Consider the following 22,828-nt stretch of genomic DNA (forward strand, 5'->3'; position numbering starts at 1 on the left):
AACATAGAGATCTTTTTGTTTTGGTTTATCACATTTTAAGATGTTACTGTTTACAACTAAATTGAAAAGTTCTAGCATTTCTCTTCTTCGACTTTAAAGCATAAAGCTAGAATTTTGATACTAGAAGAGAAAATTGGGAATGATATGGCTAAGAATTTTCATGAAGAAAATACAACTTAATATATGGGACAAACTTCATATTGTACACAAACTACCAATTTTCCAATTCTTACCTCATCTACCCATTGTTTTGAAGAGGGATATGAAAATTCAATACTGCTCAGTTTCTCCGGGGTGAAGGAAAATGTCAGATCTTGTTGGGGTATTTTTTTGTGATGAATGAACCACACTGCACACTAACAATTTGCGCAGATTTGTCATTTAGAAGAACCACTGCGCGCCCTTTTAGGAAAGTTGATTTTTAACTCACACAGGTAGGAAGAAAAACATCATAAATGGGCCAAGATGCCATTTAAAAGTATTAAATCACCGTAGTTTCCTGATATTACTTTGCATATTTGGGGTTGGGGGAAAGATGATTAAAAATTGTTCAAAAACACTAGTAAAGGGAACATAAAAACAGAATTTCTAAAAAAAAAAAAAAAAAAATCCCCCAAACACAAAATAGCATTTAAAAAACTTCACAAAGTTTATTAACTAAGTAATTCAACACATTCTAATTATAAAGTCATTCTTTATACCTACATTCCTTTGGGTTTTAGAATACCCATATTGTATCTTTCTTTCCTCATTTGTTTAGAATAAAAGATCCGCTATCTCAAATACCACAGTTTTACAACCAGTGTTGTTAAAAAAAAAACACATATTGCTGATAGTCCAAAGATTTGAAGAAATGCCTTTCACAGATGTTCGGCTAGATGCATTGAGCAATGCTATCTAATTGCTCCGTAGCTTAAATTCTTATTTACTCAAAAGGGAATTCTATAGCAATACAGCTGTGCTATTTTGTGAACTTTTCACAGCGACATGTAGATATATTATCTTCTCTTATCTTAAACACATCCTAATAAGACACACGGATCTTTTGGAAAGTTTTCAACAGCAGTAACCCAGGTAATGTAATCTTTATTACCAGAATTTAAATAGCACTCATAAAATTGCCAAAAACATTATAAAATGTTCAACTATTTCAACTGGTTTTCAGCTACCCTCCTATTATTTCATTAGGAAATTTAAGGCCTGAAGTCAGTTGACTGACCGCAATAGTGTTTTGTAAAAGTTGCAGATATGTTAATGAGGACACCAAGCCAACTGATGACACCAGAATCTTTCAAAAAAACCTCTCACTGATAAAGAGAACAAGCAATCTGAATATTCTACTGAGATGAATCTTACCATTTATCACTTAAAAGAGAAACTTGCTACTGTCTATAGAAACAATAACATATGCCAACACAAATAAGAAAAAATCCCTAGTATTCAAAATCTACCCTGTCTACCCTTCCTATTGTCCAGGATGACAGGACAGAAAGTTTCCCTGGAAGCCCTAAAGAGTGTTACAAACACATCGTGATATTCAAAAACACATATTCTAAAAAAACATTTTCACTAGAAAATAAAATCTCTGGACACTGCCTACCAAGCCAAATAATGATACCTACATTTAAACATTCAGGGGAGCCTGCGAGCATGACTTCGGCTCAGGTCATGATCTCACAGTTCATGAGTTCAATCCCCGCATCATGAGGCTTTGTGCTGACAGCTCAGAGCCTAGAGCCTGCTTCAGATTCTGTCTCACTCTCTCTGCCCCTCCCCTGCTTGCACTCGGTCTCTCTCTCTCTCAAAAATAAGTAAAATTAAAAAAATTTTTTTTATTTAAAAAAAAACACATTCAAAACAAAATTGCTACAGACATAGATGAAATCTTCCCTGGAAATGCTGAATCTGTAGTCATACAAGTGCAATGTCAACCAGCCATCACTAAAAATCAATTAGTTTAACTTTAAAGGGGTCACATTCTGAACCACTAAACAAAAATGCATTCCTTCGTGCATTATTCTATTGCTTGAATAGCAGTCCAAATTCAGAACATTTACCCATAACTCCTTTGTTACGGACCGAATTGCGCCTCCCTGCAAATTCATATGTTGGAGTCCTAACCCCCAATAGGATGGTGTTTGGAGATGAGGCTTTGGAAGTTAGATGAAGTCTTGAGGGTGGAACTCTCATGAGGGGATTAGTGGCTTTCCAAGAGGAACAGGGAGATGCTCTCTCCGCCAAGTGAGGACATAATAAAAAGGAGGCCATCCGCAAGACAGGAAGAGGGCTCTTATCGGGAACCCAATCAACCAGCCCCTTTATCTTGATTGGACTCTCCAGCTTCCAGAACTGTGAGAAATAAATGTCTGTTGTTTACAAGCCACTTGGACTACAGTACTTTGTTATAGCATCCAGAATAGACTAAAACGTTCTCTTTCAAATGATATTGACCATGATTTAAAAAAAAAAAAAAAAAAAAAAAAAAGGATCAAAGATACGGCATGTTCCCTGCCCTATGCCAAAATCTCAATCCCTGACTGCAATGTCACTACTTCTTCCAGAAACTGATTACTACAATCTCTGCTCCACCCTACCTATTGAAGACTATGATGATAGAGGCTCTGAGCCACGGATATTTCTATTTTCAATGCCAAGCCAATGTGGATTAAGAAAATAAGTGATCACTACTTTAAGCCCTTTTACCACTAGGGTAAAATGTGAAATACCAAATGTAGTGTGGCTAGAACAAAAAGTGTGCAAAGAAAAATAAAGCCATAGAAGCACATTATGGACAGGGGCTAAAGTCAGACTATGAGTTGGTTTTATACATATTTTTGAGGTACCTATTGGACATCTAGTGGAGGTATAGTGTGTCCGTGTATACGGTATATATCTGATATACTGAGGATGGTCTAGGCTAAAGATAAAAGCTTGAACTCTGTCAGCATACAGATCATGCATTCTCAACAGGGGTGATAGTGCTCCCAAGAAAGCAAAAACTGGCTCTTTGGAAGGGGGCATCTTAAATATTACAATGGCCTGTAGCCCTCCGAAGGGATATAGTACATAAACAGAATATATACGGCATTAAAACTTCATGGGGGGGTATGATTAGGAGAAAAACGTCTAAAATAGCACTTTGAAGGAGGGCAATAATTAAAGAAGTTTTGGAAAACAATGATACGGTATTTAAGGCAATGAAAGTGGATGTGATCACCAAGAGAATTTGGATGGAAAACGTGGTCTTCAATGTACAGAAGTGAGGGAGATGAAAAACCAGCAAAAAGGATGAAGAAGTTGCATGAGGAAATTAAGAAAAATCAGGAACACAGAGTTCTGAAAGGTGAGTGAAGAATGCATTTCAGAAAAGAGAGAGTAAATCAACAGCATCAACTGTTGTTAATGTATCAGGTAAACTAAGAGCAATGCCTAAATGTCAAAGTGAGATTGACATTTTTTTTAAGATGACAGAAGTAACAGCCTTCCAATGGTGATGAAAATAATTCAGGAGAGAAGAAGTGGTAAGTTTGGGCAGGTGAAAAGGGAATAGGATCTAGTATACACGTGGAAAAAAACGGCCTAAAACAGAACAGAAAGAGTTGATTCATGGAAAAATATGGAAGAGAGTTACACGTGCAGATACTGGTACTTGGGTACATATAGTAGACTTGCAGAAGCTCTTTACTGGGAGTGCCTGGGTGGCCGAGTCGGTTGGGCATCTGAATCTTGATTTCGGCTCAGGTCCTGATCTTAGGGTCGTGGGATGGAGCCCAGGGTCAGGCTCTGCGCTGGGCATGGAGCCTGTTTAAGATTCTCTCTCTCCCTCTCCCTCTTTCCCTCCCCCACTCATGCACATGCACACACATGTGCTCGCTCTCTCTCTCTCAAAAAAAGTTATTTTCTGAATCCTTGTATTTCTCAGTGGTGAAATGGCAAGCAAGGTCATCGGCTTAGAGTATGGGTGAGTAAATAAACACTAAGGATTTTATGACAAAAGTGGGCCAGGAAAGAGTGAATGGACTAGAGATATGATTGCTCATTCAAAAAAAAAAAAAAAAAAGCAACCATGAATTTAAATTGTGGTCAGTCAGCACAAATGTGATTTTCTCCCCCTCCAGTCAATTTCAGACAATCAAGAAAGGACAAAGAGGTATAAAATATACATGAGGGAGAGAGAATGATCTGCCAATCAACAGAGGGGGTAAGGGAGCTGAAGATATACAAACGAGGCAGTGCTTATAAAAAAGTTAAGTAAGGACATGAAGGGAATAAGGAACAAAAACAATAAGGAACAATAAAAAAAAGTAGTAGGATTATAAATCCTGGTGGGGTCAAAAGATTAGCGAAATCAGGATATTAGAAGGAAGGAATATGCTGGAAAGACTTGAGTGGTAAGTGAAAAAACGGTACATGCCTAAAGCGGAGATTATGGAGATATTGCAGGGAGATAGTTTTATAGGTATATAGTAAGTGGGCTAAGGCCAAGAGCAAGATCACTGAAAGGAAGCGAAGAAGTTCAAAGAACTGAGAGGCCAGGGTACTGGAGGCATCACCTATACGTGAATGCTGCAATTACCAAGAAATATGATTGGAATCGGATAGGAGACAGTAACAGTGAATCAGAAGCAAAAATCTTTATGACATTAGGAAAGTTGGCAAAGTCTTAGGTTCCTATCTTAGGAAACCAAGTATATGGGTGTTTCCATTAACAAAGGTAAGGAATAGAGGAAACACAGAAATATGGTGATAAAAGGCAATGGATTCCATTTTTAATGAGTTTAATTTGAAATACTGGCAGGAAATCCACGTGATAATATCTAGATGTAAGACCTGAAACTGAAGAGAAAAGATATGGTCTCAAAAGACATGTTTAAAAAATTTTATCTTAAAAATTTTAGTTGTTATGAAAAATTACAAACGTATACAATACATTTATCAACACCAAATGCCCTTCATTCAGTTTCATTAATGTATAACACATGGTCAATCCTATTGCCATTCCTCCCACCACCACAAATGGATTATTTCGAAGCAAATCTGAGATATCATCCATATTTACTGCAACATTTAGAGGTAACAATTTTATAGGTTTTTCATACTCTCCTTTTTTAAAAGAAATCCATTCTAATGCATTTATTTTTCTTCTCTTCCCAGATGTTTTAGTATAGCTGGAAGGGTTTTAAATAAAATGAATCCCATGCACAGATCTGTTTTAAAGTAATTAAGGAGAAAGGATCATGAAAGAAACCAAAACAAATCATCTTTACCATAGTTCAAGTTTAAACTCTACGTCCCGAATATGTCTTTATGTCTGGTTTTAAGTCATGCTTACTATGATTTCTCTAAATCCAAGACACACAATATACTTACATGCACACCTACACACATAATAGTCAACTTCCAGCAACATTCAATTCTGGTAACAAAGACAGCCAACTTCAAGACTAGGATTTCCTTACTTATCCTCTATCAATATCCTCTCTCACACTGCAGTGCTGTTTTTCACAAATGCTAAATTAATTTGTTCTCTATTTTGAAAGGTCAAGAATGAGTGTTAAGAGCAGAAAAGAATACATGCAAATATTTTAGGTGATATAGGTCACGGAAAGAACTATAAAAGGACATAAAAGCAGATCACACCTTAGATTAGGCAAATAATTTCTTAGAACAACAAAAGCACATGCAACAAAAGATGAATAAACCGGACTTCATCAAAATTAACAACTCCTGGGGCCGTTTCATTTTGTTGATGGTTTCCTTTGCTGTACAGAAGCTTTTTAATGTAGTCTCACTTATTTTTGCATTTATTGCCTAAAAAGGTTATGACACGTAAGTTCTAGCTCAATTAAAAAAAAGAAAAGTAGATCACAGTAACTAGGGAAAACGCAGAGAAATAGAAGACCAATGATAAAACACTGGGAAACACCAATATTTAAGAGGGAGACAAAGAACAAAAACATAGAAAAGAGATTAAGAAGAATAGATCAAGAAGTAAGAAGAAAACTCAGATAACGTAGTACAATCAAGTCCAGGAAAACAATTTAAAAAGGAGGAGTTGGGGGCGCCTGGGTGGCTCAGTCAGTTGAGCTTCTGATTTTGGCTCAGGTCATGATCTCACGCTCTGTGAGTTCAAGCCCCACGTTGGGCTCTGTGCTGACAGCTCAGAGCCTGGAGCCTGCTTCAGATTCTGTGTCTCCCTCTCTCTCTGACCCTCCCCCGTTCATGCTCTGTCTCTCTCTGTCTCAAAAATAAATCATCATTAAAAAATAATGAAAAAATAATAAAAAAGTAAAAAGTAGGAGTTGACAAAAAGTACTACAATTGACAAAAAATATGAAAAATGCTCACCTTTACTAGTAACAATGCAAATTTAAATAAAACTCCTCCCTGTTGCCTATGAAGTTTTTTAAAAAAAACTTTACTGAGATATAATTTACATAATATACCATGTATCTATTTAAAGTATACAATTTAATGGTTTTTAGCATTTGTAATATTTTAATCACTTCAAAAAGACACCTCCTATACTGTCGCCATCACTTCCCCATTCTTCCAACAACCCCCTCCCCATAATAAGCAACCACTAATCTACCTTCTGTCTCTATAGATTTCCCATTCTAGACATTTCATATAAATGAAATCATATAATGTGGTCCTTTGGACTGGCAACTTCCACTAAGCATGAAGGTTTTTCTTTTTTTTTTAATGTTTATTTATTTTCAGAGAGAGAGCGCAAGCAGGTGAGGGGCAGGCACAGGAAGAGAGAGAAAATCGCAAGCAAGCTCCCCATGTCAGGGCAGAGCCTGATGAGGGACTCGATCTCACAAATCGTGAGACTATGACTTGAGCCAAGATCAAAAGTTGAACGCTTAACCGACTGAGCCACCCAGGCATCCCAAGCATAATGTTTTCAACGTCTTGTCTATGTTGGAATATACCATTATACGAATAAACCACAATTTGTTTTTCATCATTTGATGGCCACTGGGGTTTTCACCTTTTGGCTATTATGAATAATGTTATAAACATTAATGTACATGTTGTCATATAGACAGATATTTCCCTTTCTCTTGGGTATATTCCTAGACTATAGCATTTTTTGTTTTATTTTTTAAAGACTTTTTGTGTGTGTGTGTGAGAGAGAGAGCACACAAGTGCTTGGAGGGGGGAGGGGAGGAGGAGGGAGAAGAAGAGAATCTTAAACAGGCTCCACCAGTGCAGAGTCAAACCGAATACAGGGCTTGATCTCACGACCATGAGATCATGACCTGAGCCCAAATCAAGAATCACATGCTTAACCAACTGAGCCACCCAGGCACCCAAGACTTATTCTTTTTTTTTCTTTCTTTTTTTTTTTTTTTTTTTTTTTTTTAGAGCAGCCTGAGGTACACAGCAAAATTAAGCAGAAGATAGGATTTTCAAAATACTCTGTGCCCTCACATATGCATAACCTAACTCATCATCAACATCCCCTGCCAGGGTAGTACATTTGTTATAACTGATATCTGCAATGACACAACACCCAAAGCCCATTATGATTCAATTTTGGTGTACAATCTATAGGTTTGAACAAGTGTATACTGACATGTATCCACCATTATAATACCATACCCAGTATTTTCACTGCCCTAAACATCCTAACTTCTGACTACTCATCCGTCCCCCCACTCATAACCCATAAAACCCTGAAAAGGTTTTTAAAAACCTAAATTATCGAGGATGTAAGCTCATGGCTAATCTAATTCATTGCTGGTGTTAAGTTCATTAAGTTCATAACTCACTCAGTCAATACTCAATGAATGCCTGCTATGTGCCAAGTACCATACCTGACACTAAATTTCTAATAGAGAATCACAAAGACCTGTATACTTACAAAGGGTGACAAATTTTATTACGAAAAAATAAAGTGTACTGAGAAATAATAAGAAGAGAGATCAAATTTTGATTATGAGAGTTACAAAAGACCCCTTTGACAAATGCAGAAATAATGTTTAAGATGAAAACGAAAAGCCACAATTAAGCAGAGTGGGGGACAAAACATCTGAGGTGAAGGGAACACTTTGTGCAAAAGCTCTGAGGTAAGAAAAGTCACTAAATGAAAGCCAGTGAGGGTCAACAATGGGAGCAAGGAGGTAAGTGGATAAGGTGACACATGAAAGGTAAGAGCATGATCACATAAAGCCTTGAAAGGTCATGTTAAGGATCACCTGATCCATGTTCTCCAAAATCCTGACCTACTGATAATCTTTCCTTGCTCTTTATTTTCAGCCTCTTCTCATCCCTCTAGCTTCTTCCCTTCAACAAATATGCTGATGTGATTTCTCTCCATTAATAAAAGAACAAATTATTAAGGGGCATAGCCATGCATCTTCCACTTCCTCCGTATGAATGAAAGCTCCATGTGGAGACATATTTTTGGTCTTCCTCCCCACCCCACTGTTTTATACTCAAAAACTAGTACATTGCCTAAAATACTCAAAACATATTGGTTGAATAAACAAATAATACACATACTTTCACCCAACCACCCTTCCAGGCAAAAGCTGATGTTTTGGACAGTAAAAGAACAGAGACGTAAGTGGCTTTAAGAGGTTCAGTTCCTTGATCTAGCCTCAAATAACGAGGCAATCTACTTAAGTGAGTTAACCAACTACAAATGAACAGAAACACAGGCAAGTAATTTCATTAACACATTTATTTCACTGTGTTCAGAGTCTGAAAAAAAAATTCCCATTTATTTAGTAGGACTGCTCAAGTTTATTAGGTTAAAAACCATAATGTTTATTTTTCAAAACTTTTAATTAAAAACATCACCTTCTTCTCATTATCGGATATAACATGACATCTTGTTTTTCTATACTAGCTATCATAACACTAGAACTTAAATGTTTTTCATTATATGTCTGGACCTCATAAACACTTTATAAATTAAGTATATTATCTTTTCTGGGCCATTTAACATCAAAAGAAAACATTCTACACACACAGTCCTAATTCTATAATCCAAGCTAGCAAATCTCCAAAAGGTATGTTGTACAGTGTGTGGACAAGGGTATGAAGCAAGGGGCACTTGTGCAGTTAAGAAGGTAAATTCGCATTTTCTCTCTAGAAGTAAATTGTCAAGATCTTTCAAAATTAAAAATATTATTTTTAAAAATTTTCCAACACAGCAATTCTATTTCTAGAACCTTATCCTACAGATAAAGGCATCAATATGCAAAAAATGTCAAAAGTTCAAAATTATTCACTACAGTATATTGCCTGTGTAAGAACTACAGAGTGGGCACAATTTGAATTGTGTTATATTTAACCAATAAGAAATTGGTTATTATTAACCAACTACACACACACACACACGCACACACACACACTCTACATATAGGCACAAATTCACAAATATTTGCTTGAAAATGCAAAACAAATCCATGCACACATATACAAGAACCTGGAAATACCAGTTATCTCCTGGGAGAAGACTTAGGTGGCTAGGAGGCAGCGATATAATAGACTTTCCAGTATATATCCTTTGCAGCTTAATTATTAACCACAGGACTATATTATTATTCAAAACAGGTAATTAAATTAAAAAAAAACAAGTTGAAAGTGTACATTAAAAGCAATGACACATACCTCTTGACACTGAAGATGAACACAAATCAATTTTTTTCCAGAATGTCAAAATTAAATAGAGCAGTGAGAGAAGAGCAGAGTTATAAGTTCATTTAATCATTGGTTCAAAAAATAGATAATTTACTAAGCATGAACAAGCACTGTCCCAGGCACCAAGGATACAATGCAACTTGAGTCTGACCAAAGACAATTAAACAAATATAATCCCATGAGTGTTTTTATGAGTAAACAGAAGGGACTGGGAGACCACAAAGCAGGGGACCTATCCTAGTCTATGAATCAAGGAAGAAGGGAATGTTTAATAGAGACAAAAAAGAGCAACAGCAGTGGATTCAGTAGGCAGAAGTGTAGTATTCTAATAAGAGTTCAGTGTGTCTGGAATGCCTCAAGTAAGTTGCAAAAAATCAGACTGGAGAGGGAGGTGATTGTTCAGGGTCTACAGTAAACTATGCTAAAGTTGGGCTTTAGCCAAAGGGCAACAGACACACAGCGTGTGACAAAGTTTTAAGCAACAGAAAGTTTTAAGCAAGCAATCGGGGGCCAAATTTGTAGGTTTGAAAGGTTACTCTGAAACAGTAATCAACCAAAGGTGGAGATAACAATTAGAAATTTGTTGCGATGGCTCAGGCAAGACATAATGCTAGCCTCACAAAGTTATAGTGGAAGGATGGAAAAAGTATATGGATTGAAGAGGTACCTGAGCTGTTATATATTAAGAGAAACTGATGATAGGACATGACACTGGGAAACACCAAGGAGTCTAGGAAGACATCTAGGGTTTTGAGTTGGGCAGTGGGTGATGGGTTCAATTTTGGACATGATGAATTTGGACATGTATGTATGAGACAGCCATGTGGAGATATTTATTAATCCATCAGATACACAAAGAATCTGTAGCCAGCCAGGGCTGAGGAGAAGCATTTAGTCCACCCAGAGTGAGATTACTGTGTGAGAAGTACTACAAGGCTAGGATCAAGCCCTGAAGAACATCAACATTTAGAAAATGAACAAGGGCGTCTGCGCGCTTCAGTCTGACTCTTGGTTTTGGCTCAGGTCATGACCTTATGGTCTGTGAGAAGGAGCCTCGCATTGGGCTCCAAGGTGAGCGTGGAGCCTGCTTGAGATTGTCTCTCTCTCCATCTGTCCCTCTCCCCTGCTTGCACCTGCTCTAAAATAAACTTTCTAAAAAGTTAATTAAAAAAAAGAAAATGAATGGGGCGCCTGGGTGGCTCAGTCAGTTAAGCGGCCGACTTCGGCTCAGGTCATGATCTCACGGTCCGTGAGTTCGAGCCCCACGTCGGGCTCTGTGCTGACAGCTCAGAGCCTGGAGCCTGCTTCTGATTCTGTGTCTCCCTCTCTCTCTGACCCTCCCTTGTTCATGCTCTGTCTCTGTCTCAAAAATAAACATTAAAAAAAAAATTAAAAAAAAAAAAGAAAATGAAGAGAGAAAGAAGCACCTACAAAGATTGAGAAGTAAGAGTAGGCGGGGTAGGAAGGAAACAAAAAAATTAGTTAAGGAATGGCTCTTAATGAAACCCAAAAGAGTATGTGAGGTTAAAAGCAATGAATTGTTCTTAATAAAAGTGTACCCTCCTCAAAAAAAGGTATACCCCAAAAATCAAACCAAGAAAATACCCATATTTAGGGTCATGTTGTAACCAACTCTCAATATCAGCTTTGGATGGCAGGGAGTGGAAAATGTAAAAATTCAACCCATACATTACCCCAAAGACAATTTCAAACAACAGTTTTATAAAAAATAAAGATCACTGAACCTAGACAAGCCCCCAAATCCATCAATTATGCCAACGGACTCCTAGCAAGTTGCTATAATCTCTTGTATTTTCCTGACAATATAGCTGCTCATCTAATAAGAAACATTCTTTCAAATGAAGTATATGCTCTTGTCTAAAATTCTGAAAGTCATGAGAACAAGGACGGCTGAAACTCATGCAATGGCAAAGAGTCTGGCAAAAGCCAAAATTTCGTTTTCAAAAAAAAAAATCATAAAACCACCGAGCACCTGCACTGAGTGCAACAGCGATTTAACAGTTGGCTATAACTGACACAGTAGTCTTTACTAGGGAGAAGTCCTATTTCTATTCCCTCAAAGGCATCAGATGAAGGAACACAAATGGTCATGCAGCAGATGCTAGATGGATTAATAAAAAACACCTGAAGGCAATCTACACCACAGAAAAATGAAAGCATTTTTAAATTAATGACTTCCAATGCCTGGAACATCCATAGTACACAAAGAACTCTTATACAGAATTAGTGTAGAGGACTTTAGAGGCAGACAACCTATGTTCTAATCTAATCTCCTATTTGCTACTTACTTTATGTATGACCTTATTCCTTTTTTTATGTTTATTTATTTTGAGAGAGAGCGAGAGAGAGAGAGAGACACTGCAAGCATATGCGCAAGCATGTGTGCACACACGAGCGAGGGAGGGGCAGAGAGAAGGAGAGACAGAATCTCAAGCAGGCTCCACACCATCAGCGCAGAGCCTGATGTGGGACTCAAACTCACTAAGTGCAAGATCATGACCTGAGCCGAGATTGAGTCAGACACTTAACCAACTGAGCCACCCGGGCATCCCTATGTATGACCCTAGACAAGTTAATTTCCTTAATGTAAAAATATCAGCACGTTTTGACCAACAGCAGTATTTTATCAGAGTTGTCTGTGATTAAATTCTTAAAACTTAACCTCACTAACTAGGGCCTTTAATTTGCTCTCCATTCCTAAAACTCATGTATAGGTAAGTCACTATATCCGTTTCTCTTTAATCCATAGCAAACTAAAATAATAACCCTTCCCCCCTCAAAAGTTTAATGCTGCTTGCACTCCAACTCACTTTCCATGAGATGAGACATTAGACCTCATGTATTTATCCTACAAGAGGAATTCCCTATTTTATAAATAGAACAGCTGTTTAAATTATTTAAGTTCAACCCTGGCTCCCCTCAAGAATGAAGCTCTAGCTCTAGACACACTGCTTGGACATCTGTCACAGCATTTGAACTTAAACTCATAATGTCCATGGGTCAAGCATATCTGAATTCTCCCACTGCACTACAGCTCATTTTAAAAATTGTGTTAGCAAACCATCAATCTCTCACATTGGCCAACAGATGAAGTGTAACAAAAATAAAAAGCAAAAGTTAACCTTAAATGCAACCCTAAAGGGTTGACCCTCATTCTTAACATTTTTTAGAGCAGTTTTAGGGTGATAGCAAAATTGAGCAGAAAGGTACAGATTCTCCATGTACCCCTGTTCCCACATATCCACACCCTCCCAAATCATCAACAGCCCACACTGGATACACTTGTTACAATGGATGAACCTACACCGACACATCAATAATACTCAAAGTTCGTAATTAGGGTTTGTTCTTGGTGTCATGTGTTCTGTGGGTTTTGACCAATGTATAACATGTATCTACCATTATAGTATCACAGAGAATGATTCCACTGCCCTAAAAATCCAATAGGCCCTATTTATCCCTCAGTTATTTCTCTTTAAGTCCTAAACTGCAATAGCAGTTAAGAGATTCTTTTTTTTTTTTTTTAATTTTTATTTTATTTGAGGAAGGGAGGGAGAGAGGGAGGGAGGGAGGGAAAGACAGAGTGAATGAGAGGGGGAGGGACAAAGAGAGAGGGAACAGAGGATCCCAAGCAGGCTCCATGCTGACAGCAGAGAGCCCCATGTGGGGCTTGAAATCACAAACCCGGAGATCATGACCTGATTCTAAGTGAGACGCTCAACTGACTGAGCCACCCAAGCACCCCGCAGTTAAGAGATTCCAAATGCTGAAATGACATTCAGAATATCGAGGATGAAAAGTAAGGCAAAAGCCAGAGCAGAAAAAAATAGGGCAAAAATAAGAGCAAAGGAAAAGTAAAGGAGAGCAGCTACCTTTCGAGAATTAAAACCCTTCATCCATTAAAGAGCCGAAGCCAGATCCTTTAAGTGTTGTTTTTCCTTCCCATTCCCTGCCAGGAATTCTAAGAGGGTTTTGACTAATATACTATAACAGACTCTTCTTAAGTAGGCAAAGCAGTTAGTTATAGCTTAAGTAAATTCCTGCTCTACATATAAACATTTATTGGAAGTGACTCATACCTTAGACTCATTTTAAAGATACTAGCTGCAAAAACTATAAACAGCCTGATTTGGATGCTCTCTTTGATATTAAATTGTACACAGGCTCTACAGTCCTCTACAAAATATTCATGAGTAGGATTAGCTTGATTAAACAGAACTGAAGAGATTTTATAACCTACACTCAGACTTTCCAAATGTTAAGTCCATTCCTTTCAACACATCTGGTCTTTACTCAGCACAAGTGATATACCACCATATAACATCAATTCTTTTTGCAGGCTGCTAGATTTCATCTGTTCCTTAATCATTGCTCACCCTCCTAGAATGATGCAATCTTATCCTTGCTAGCTCTCATTTTCAGTATTACTCTACCTCTAATCTATCACTAATCACGAGCTAACTCCTATTACTGCTCTTAGGAGATTAAGTCCTACCATAGTTTCCAAGTGTCCTAGAAATTAATTCCAAGAAGCATTACCTTACCTTTGTTTCCAAGTCTTTAATAAAGTGCCCCAGATTACTTGTCCTTCCTTATTTTCCTCATCTATCACCCTCCCTTCTGCCTGTTTTAAATGCCTTTACCTCACAGCCCTCCACTTCCAGCTCAGGAACTTCTCACATGCTGCACATTACATGCCTGGAATGCCTCCTTCTCTCCAAGGCAATCTACTGGTCATCTTCTTCCCACCATTTAAACTTCACTCTCCATGAAATTTTGTCAGATCATCATTAGGAAATGCTACTTTTGCTAAAATAACAGATCACAACCCTGGGTGCACACTGAAATCACCTTTATGTGTGAAGTTAAGTTTCATCAATGTATGAGGTGTTTTAAAATAAAATACTGATTCTCAGGCTCCATATCAAACCAATTAAAACAGAATCTCTATGCAAAGGGCCAGGATAATGGTGTTGATGGGTGGGGGTTTGTTTTTTATGTTTGGCTGTTTTTAATTTCAATGTCCCAAGGTGAATTCTGTGAGTAGCCAAGGTTGTGACACCACTATGCAGAGTCTACCCAGTTTAGAAACAGCTCCCACAACCACATTTATCCAATGGGTTAAATATATGTAAATCTATCACATCCCACCCCACTAAAATACCCTTACCACATTGTCCTGACCAATGTATATAGTATAAATATATGAAATTGCCCTTCATAAGCCTTAAACACTTCCAAGTAATTTATACACTCTGGGCATAGAGTTCCTCTTCAATAAAATGGGTAAAATACTATCTGCCTTGCAGGGCTGTCATAAAAATCAAGCAAGATACTGGATATTAACACATTTAGGAAAGCAAATGACTTTATAAAGGGTGCAAATGTTAAAACCCTTCAGATATCAAAAGTGACACCTGGATTCAATTTTTAAGAAAGAAACAGAATTCACATGGCAGTATGGAAGATACAAGGTATCTGGAAGACACTGATAGCCGCTGAATGAGAGTTATAATCAAAAAGGAGTCTTTGTACAGTGTAGACACTTAGCTGATCCTGTCTTTCCTTTAAAAATTTTTATGTAAGTGAAATCTGGTTAAAATTAATAGCAAAACCAATAAAAAATCTGGAGAAGTCTCTGAAATTAAGTAAAATACACAGCTCAGGGAGGTATCTGATTCTCATAGTCCCCTGGCCACACTGTGTAGGGAGGTTACTTCCAAATTACATATAAGCACTAGCAGCTGCTCCATCAGTTTTCATGCTCTTGTTCCCTAATCTCTGTGTTTATAAGCACCCCAACCCAGAATTCCAAAATCAGTGGCTCCTCCACCAGAAATTTAAAACTGAATAAATCTTATTCCTTTAGATATCAAAACAAAAGTAAAAAGTCATAAAGTTAAAACTCAGATGGGTATTAGAGAACAGAAAATAGGCCAGTAATGACAAATAATGCCAATTTCAATAAAGTGGCAGGAGCTACCAAGACTGGTGGAACTTTATTAAGAAGAATTCTGAGGATCAATATGAACTTACCAGGAAAGCACACCATAAGGGATAATGGATATTAGTCTTGCACAGAGGAGGTGAAAGGGATAACATATATGACATCTATTTTCCACAAGACTCATAACTTAGAGTCCAAATAAAGAGCCTAAACCTAAAAAGGGAAGTGGTAATAATGCACACACAGAACAGCATACTTCTATCAGTCCTAATCACACCATACATCAATCATTTATTTACTGCTTTTGAAGGCAGGAACTGTGTATTTTTTGTATCTCCAACACCTATCAGAATACCTGATACATAATGAGCTATTAATAAAAATGTATTTGATAAATCAGTAGGAAAAGAGAAAACTATGAGACACACTGTTTTGTGATATGACATAATCACTCAGTCTATATACCGAAACATTCTCACGCTCTAGTAAATGCCCACCTGAACTACAAGCTTGGTTGTAGTGGATAATGAGAAAAACAAGTAGCACCAAACTGAGAGAGCCCAAGGACTAGATTTATAAGCACAACTTTAAAAAGGGACACCTCCCCACTCATTTTACTCCCAGTTACAAAAGTTAACCTAAGGTTAACCAACAATGAAACGATACTGTATTTTGAGGAGGTTTTGTTTTTGTTTTGTTTTTTTTTTAATGTGTATTTTTGAGAGAGACAGAGACTGAGAGCGAAGCAGGGAGGGACAGAGAGGGAGACACAAAATCTGAAGCAGGCTCCAGGCTCAGAGCTGTCAGCACAGAACTAGACACAGGCCTCAAACCCACAAACCATGAGATCATGACCTGAGCCAAAGTTGGACGTTTAACTGACTGAGCCACCAGGCACCCCTGGAGGAGGTTTTTAAAGACAAATCCCAATGACCATGAACTTGAATTTATTTACCTCTCCATATAAGTACATGGCACAGTAGCCACTGCATGTAATCAAGGGCTTGATTGTTTAACATGGTGAGGTTCTAACTTCTATTTTCACTTAGGCAATATAATACCATTTTTATTACTTTAATCAAAAGAGGTAGTATGTGATGGGAGGGTAACCTATAACCTGTATTTACTCCACAGCTGGACCAGAAGAGTGAAAATTAATTGTACTCAAGGCTTAAGAATTGTATGTATTCTTAAACTCAGAAGAATGATCTCAAAACAAATAAACTCCTTAAAAGATTATTTTAGGTTACAGGGCAGAGGTGTTAAAAGCAAAATAGATGGCTGAATCCAAGAATTAAGCTTTGCAAAAGATTAACGTAATATAGGGGTGTCTGGGTGGCTCAGTTGATTGGGCATCTGACTTCAACTCAGGTCATGCTCTCACAGTTTGTGGGTTTGAGCCCCGCATCAGGCTCTGTGCTGACAGCTGGGAGCCTGGGGCCTGCTTTGTGGAGTCTGTGTCTCCCTCTCTCTCTGTTCCTCCCCAACTTGTCCTCTGTCTTTCTCTCTCTCAAAAATAAGTAAGCATTAAAAAATATTAAAGAAACAAAGTAACTTAATGACAAGTACACTTGTGCCTAGGAAGAATGGGTCTGGATGATCTCTCAAGGAACCCCTCTCTGGATTTTCCACTCACGCCTCCTTCCCTATTGAAACAAGACAAACGCTTAACTGACTCTGCTATTTTCTAGACTTTAAAAAAATTATAACATATAAAACAAGTTGACACGTAAGTTTTCCCCGGGGTCCCCAAATTTGTGTCATAAGAATCAAGTGACTAAGCAATGAACCTGGGATTCTGTAGTAATTCTGGAAGCAACAAGTGACTAACTACTGAAAGGGATTTTAAAGCCTTAGAGTGATGAATTTTCATCCTTATAGTCAATAAAATATCAGAATTCAATCTGATCTCACCAATTCGGAAAGTTTAATTCAATGTAAGTTTTCTGAGCCTCTCTGGTAATAGTAGAAAAAAATTTACTTACTACAGGAGCTTTTAACATCTCAAAAAAAAAAAAAAAAAAAAAAACCCACCAAAGTACAAAGTATACAACTTCCTACCATTATCCAAAAACATCTGTCCCACTAAAAAGAAAAGCAGGAGTGAAAGAACCGAGGGTTTGGTTCAGGCTATGTCCCTAATTAATTAACATGTGATCTTGGCCAAAAAAAAAAAAAAAATCCAACCTTAGATTCTATGCCTGTAAAACGATAAATCTACCAGCTTCCACACTGCTTATTACATCATAGGGTTTCTAGTGAAGATCCAATTAGATAACCTGTTTGGAAAACTATGAAGGCCTAACAGACACATATATGGAACCATTATCATGCTAGCTACCATGTAAAAGGAAACTATTAATCCGCAAATTCCCCCATTCCACCCACTCCACAGAGCCACAAAATTGTACCTAAAGAACAACCATATTGCTGTGTTGTTCATCTTTATTACCTACCTTCACACAGTCCATTCTCCAAAAGTCTATATAATGACATGTAAAGATGAACTAGCAGAAGAATAAACGTGGCAAAGTAGATACAAGAATTAGGCCATTTAAAATCTTTCCTAAATAAAGAGTGCCTGCCCTAAACTCCATGATTCCCAACAAATCCTCTGAAATCTTTAATTTCATGATTTCAGATGCTTAATTAAAGCATTCTTTTCCTTAACGTTTAATTAAGACACAGGAATATTTTTCATCTTTGTGACTTTCTATTTACTATACCATCATCACTTTTTACCAGATCATTCCAACTGGGCTTAACACTGCTCCCTAGTGCTTTTCCTATGACTGAGAAGCAATTTCCTACATATCCTTATTGGGCTGCAGAAAGCTGTGTATGGTTCCTAAATAACTGAATTCTCCCTTAACTGTCACAGTTCTCAGTTCTTGACAGATAGTCTGGTTTCTATGCTGTGCAAGACAGGTTCCTGGCTGCCACTATAAGTTGTATGAATATAGCTAGACAAGTCACTTGTGGTGACTTGGGACTCTGCTTCCATATTTATAAAAGTGATAACTACATTAACTTCAAGGATCTTTCAGGTTGATCTTTCTCTTCAGATCAAATACATCAATGCTGTGACTAAGGGACCCCCAGAGAACAATCCCTTCATAGTTGCAGCTTCCAAATATTCAAAACATTTCTCGTTTCTCCCCTAGTCCTCAAAGGATAATCACAGCTACTTCAAAGAGATAAGAGATATTTTAACAGTATAATTAAAACCTACAGTTTTAGAGTCACTGGATTCTAGAAGGGAATCGAATCAGAGGATAACTGAAAGCCACATACAAAAAAAATAGATTACACATGAATGTCCTATTTCCAAAAATTAGTCTAATTTCTTACCAGGTTATCTCCTGTGGTGGGGATCAATCTCAGTACACCTAACTTCTGTCATTTCTAACTTAAAATACCAGAAATGTCAAATTAGCTTTAGTACATCACTCAATTGCAGTCAATTCCGGGGATGCTGAATTAAGAGGCCTGAACAGAGTTGGGGGAGGGGAGCAGAATAGGGATGTGGTAGCAAAGGAAGAGCCTCGATGGAAGGGTTTCACTTCCAGGTAAGATTTCACCCAAATAGTTAACTTATATAATGTTTGAAAACCAGAAATCCAGTAACGAATGATCCACTCAAAAACTATATGCAAGAACCTTTGCTAGGCACATAGAGGAGATCCACAGATAAATTCAGGGAATTGAAGAGACTATTAGTAAGTATTCTAATCCAGTAACACCTGACTTTGCTTGACATGGATGTGAGTAGCCTGCCATCCCTCAACTGGATTCTCTACAGCACCTGGTCTCCAGTGTAGTCTGAAAACACAGTATTAAAAGAAATATATCCAAACATCAATACTTAGGAAATATGCTGCCTCATGATACAGAATGACTTAGGAATTCAGAGGCTGACTATCCAGGGACTAACTCCCCATCTGGCTTTAGCAATCAGTGAAGACTTACTGGGATTAGTTTTGAACAGGGTCTTGAAAGATAAGAATGAATCTGTTTTAATTTACCTGTTGGCCCTCAGAATATATGTTTTATTTATATATGAGCATCACTTATTGGAGAAGCATGCTCTGAAATAAGGGCAAGGATCACCATCAGGAAGCATGCAGAACATCAAGTTACCAGTTAACTGCAGTCTGCAACAGCCCTTCTTCACTCATGTGATTTCCATGGTCTCAGGCATCACATTAGTGCTCATCCAACTACAAAGTTTATTTTTGTTACAATAACCACTAGTGTTTTATCTTATACAGATGTGCTATAGACGTGGGAGGAAACAGAACAGCTTCTTTAAAGTGAAAAAGGAAAACATGCAGGGAGTCTCCCAGAGACTTCCTTCTGTGAAATACCACCATCCAATGCAAATGGCTATTCCCTTCCAGTTGTCTAATTTTACCTTCCTCCAATTCCATCTTGCACCTGATGAGCATAAATGACTATACGCTGGGATAATACACATTGCGATGATTTCCGTTATGACCTCATGGGGAAACTGCTTTGAAATGTGACTTTAGATTATTAACACTTACATAAACACAAAGCTCTTAGACATGTCTGGGTTTCAGGTAAATGCAAAAGGTAAATGTTGAAAGATTAGTAAAAGTCTCTATCCTAGAACCCTACAAGAACCAAAATTGTTTCCATTAAAACTTTTAAACAAAAAAAATTTTAAAAATAAAAATACAAAGCTTTGGAATGCCATATGACCCTTTTTAAATATATATTTTGTAGTAACACCTACAATCACAAAGGCTTAGAATGTAAAGAACTTTACACATTTTATTGCACCCTCCAATTTTAAATAATATGCAAATCCTACTTTTGTTGTAATACAGTGCACCCTCATTCATTCTAAAAAAGAAATGACAGTAACAGCACTGTTAACGGACAGTTATTTGAAAAGAAAATGCAAAGAAAGCCCAACCCAAATAAAGGACACATCGCCTTCCCACTAGTGTTACTGGTAACTTCTAAAGCTCTAAGCGGTGTAATTTACCTTTTCACATACAGGGTAATGATGCTTCTGGTTGTTAAGGCAAATTATCTCAAATACGAGGGAAAAAAACCCATTAGCTATATAGAGCCTACCAATATATCACACAAAGTAACAGCAAAGTCAGTCTAGCTTCACATAACTTGGTCAAACTTGCTAGAAACCAAGAGGGGGTGAATGTGACAGCAACCTTACTACTGGCTAGACTAGAGAATAATAAGCCATAAATAAAGGCTTATGAGCAAAAGGGAAATAGAGTCAAGAACACCACACATCTCCATTACACATCTCTAGCTCCTTTCAATATTCGCACTGAAAGAAAATTTTACTTCTCTCTCCATGAGTGTTTTTCTCCTTTACAATATAAATTATTTCCAAGCCTGGCTGGCACCTCACTCCACACCCCAAGCCAATGACACAAAACATTTTTTCCAATTAGAACCTATAGAGAGATACATAAGCCCAAGGATTTTTTTTTTCTTTTGAATTAGGCATGTATGTTCACCTCATCTAACACTTTCCTCTTGGCTACCTCTCTAGAGAGTGTGAAAATATCAACATCCGGTGGCCCACCCCCACCCTCTCAGTAATGCATCGCAGAGCTTAGGCTCATCCCTCTCCTTCCCTTTCAGTCTCATCACCTCTGAGAAGCTCATCGAACACCACGTCCCACTGCTCCCCCCCACATATTCATGGCCGAGCACGACGTTCTCGGCATCCTTCTTCCAAGGAAAGGACTAGCAAAAAAATGAAAGGCATGCTCGAGAAGCGAAAGCCGAAGAAGCCTGCCCAGCTTCGGGGCTGGCCTTTCCCCACCCGCCTCGGACCGGTAGTCGGTTCTCTAAACCCTGAAACCAATGGTCTCCACGCTCTCCCCACCCCCAACCCCCTCAGAGATACTGCCGGAAAATGAAAAGGCCCGGGTGAAACGCGAGGCTGGGTGCTCCCTACAGAAGCCCGTTGGCCCCGGCCCCCCGGGCTGGAGTCCCCGGGGAGAATGGAGATCGCGCGAAGAGCGCCGCCCCCCCCTCCCCCCGCCAGTCCCGGGACCCTCCGCCTCACCCGCTCGAACCCCAGAGATGGGCCCGCGACACCCAGGCCCTTTGCCGGCAACCCCTCCCCGCCCCCCGCACTGCAGCGGCACCCGGGGCGGACCCCACGCCGGCCTCACTCGCACACACGCCACACACAAAAGCGCCGCGGCCGCCGCCTTCCCGCCCCCACAGCCCGGCGGAGCAATCAATGAGGCGACCGACCCCGCGTCCCCTCCGTGAACGCTCGAATGCGGGGCCCGACCGGCAGGGGCGGCGGCGAGGCTCACCATCGCTCCGCTTGATCTCCACGTAAATCCCGATCTGTATCTTGCCGAAGTTGGCCGTTGCCATCACCTCATCTGGAGCAGCGGCGGCGGGCCGAGGGAGGGGGACGGGAGGGCGGAAAAGGCGGGGAGGGGGCGGGGTAGGTGTGGGAGGGGGAGCGGTTGCCCGCGGCCGCGCCGGCCCGGGCGACAGCGTGAACGCGAGACGGGGCCGCGAGGAGCAGCGGCGGGGAAGCAGGCGGAGGCCCCGGGCTTGCAGGCCGGCGGGAGGACGCGCGCGCCGGGGCGTCGGGGTGAAGCGAGGGCCGGGGCCGTCAGGCGGCGCGGGGGAGAGTGGGAGGGCCCGCGCCGCCCGCCCAGGAGCCGACGCTGGGGAGGCGGGGCGCCGCGCGCCTGCGCAGAGCGCACCTCCCGCGTCTCTTCCTCCTTGGCCAGCCTTTCCCTGCTGCCTCCAGGCGCCCACAGCGCAGCTTTGCGGCCGGGTGGGAGGGCGTCGGCCTTGGCTTGGCCGGTCCTGGAAGCGGAGCGCGCGCGGCGCGGTCTCCGAAGAGCCAGGATCGAGTTTGATTTCGGCGCGCGGCCTGGAAGAGGCGGGAACCCGTGTGCTAGTGCCTTCCCGTCTCTCTGGCTTCCATGACTTGGCCCCGTGGCCGGAATGAATTAAGGGCCCTGTGGTTTCTGGGCTTTCTGAGTGTATTGTAGGGCTGAGGGATGTGAATTTAGGGACCGGCCATTGACAGCACGGGCGTAAGTGTATCATCTGAGTGTCATCTGTATGGCCACGTAGAGGTGGCTGACCCAAGTAAGGTTTCCCATCTAGTTATGGTAAAGGGGAAGAAAAACCTTTGCGGTGTCACCCACCCTAAATCAG

At 39.6% G+C, this 22,828-nt stretch overlaps 1 protein-coding gene across 4 annotated transcripts in view; it reads right to left on the reverse strand.

Moving 5' to 3' along the window:
• KIF2A (kinesin family member 2A) overlaps positions 1-22,291 on the reverse strand; it is a 67,546-nt gene extending 45,255 nt beyond the window's left edge. For 2 of the 4 annotated variants that reach the window (XM_019414317.2, XM_019414316.2), the window contains exon 1: positions 21,961-22,291. In XM_019414317.2, the coding sequence (XP_019269862.1) occupies positions 21,961-22,024 (64 nt within the window). In that variant the 5' untranslated portion in view covers positions 22,025-22,291. The remainder of the gene's footprint in view (positions 1-21,960) is intronic. The other 2 variants (XM_019414319.2, XM_019414318.2) reach the window with 1 other exon arrangement.
• Between the last annotated feature and the right edge of the window lie 537 nt (positions 22,292-22,828).

Source organism: Panthera pardus, unplaced genomic scaffold (assembly GCF_024362965.1).
Source record: "Panthera pardus isolate Hobbes unplaced genomic scaffold, ASM2436296v1 HiC_scaffold_2, whole genome shotgun sequence".
In the NCBI taxonomy this organism is placed as follows: Eukaryota; Metazoa; Chordata; class Mammalia; order Carnivora; family Felidae; genus Panthera; species Panthera pardus.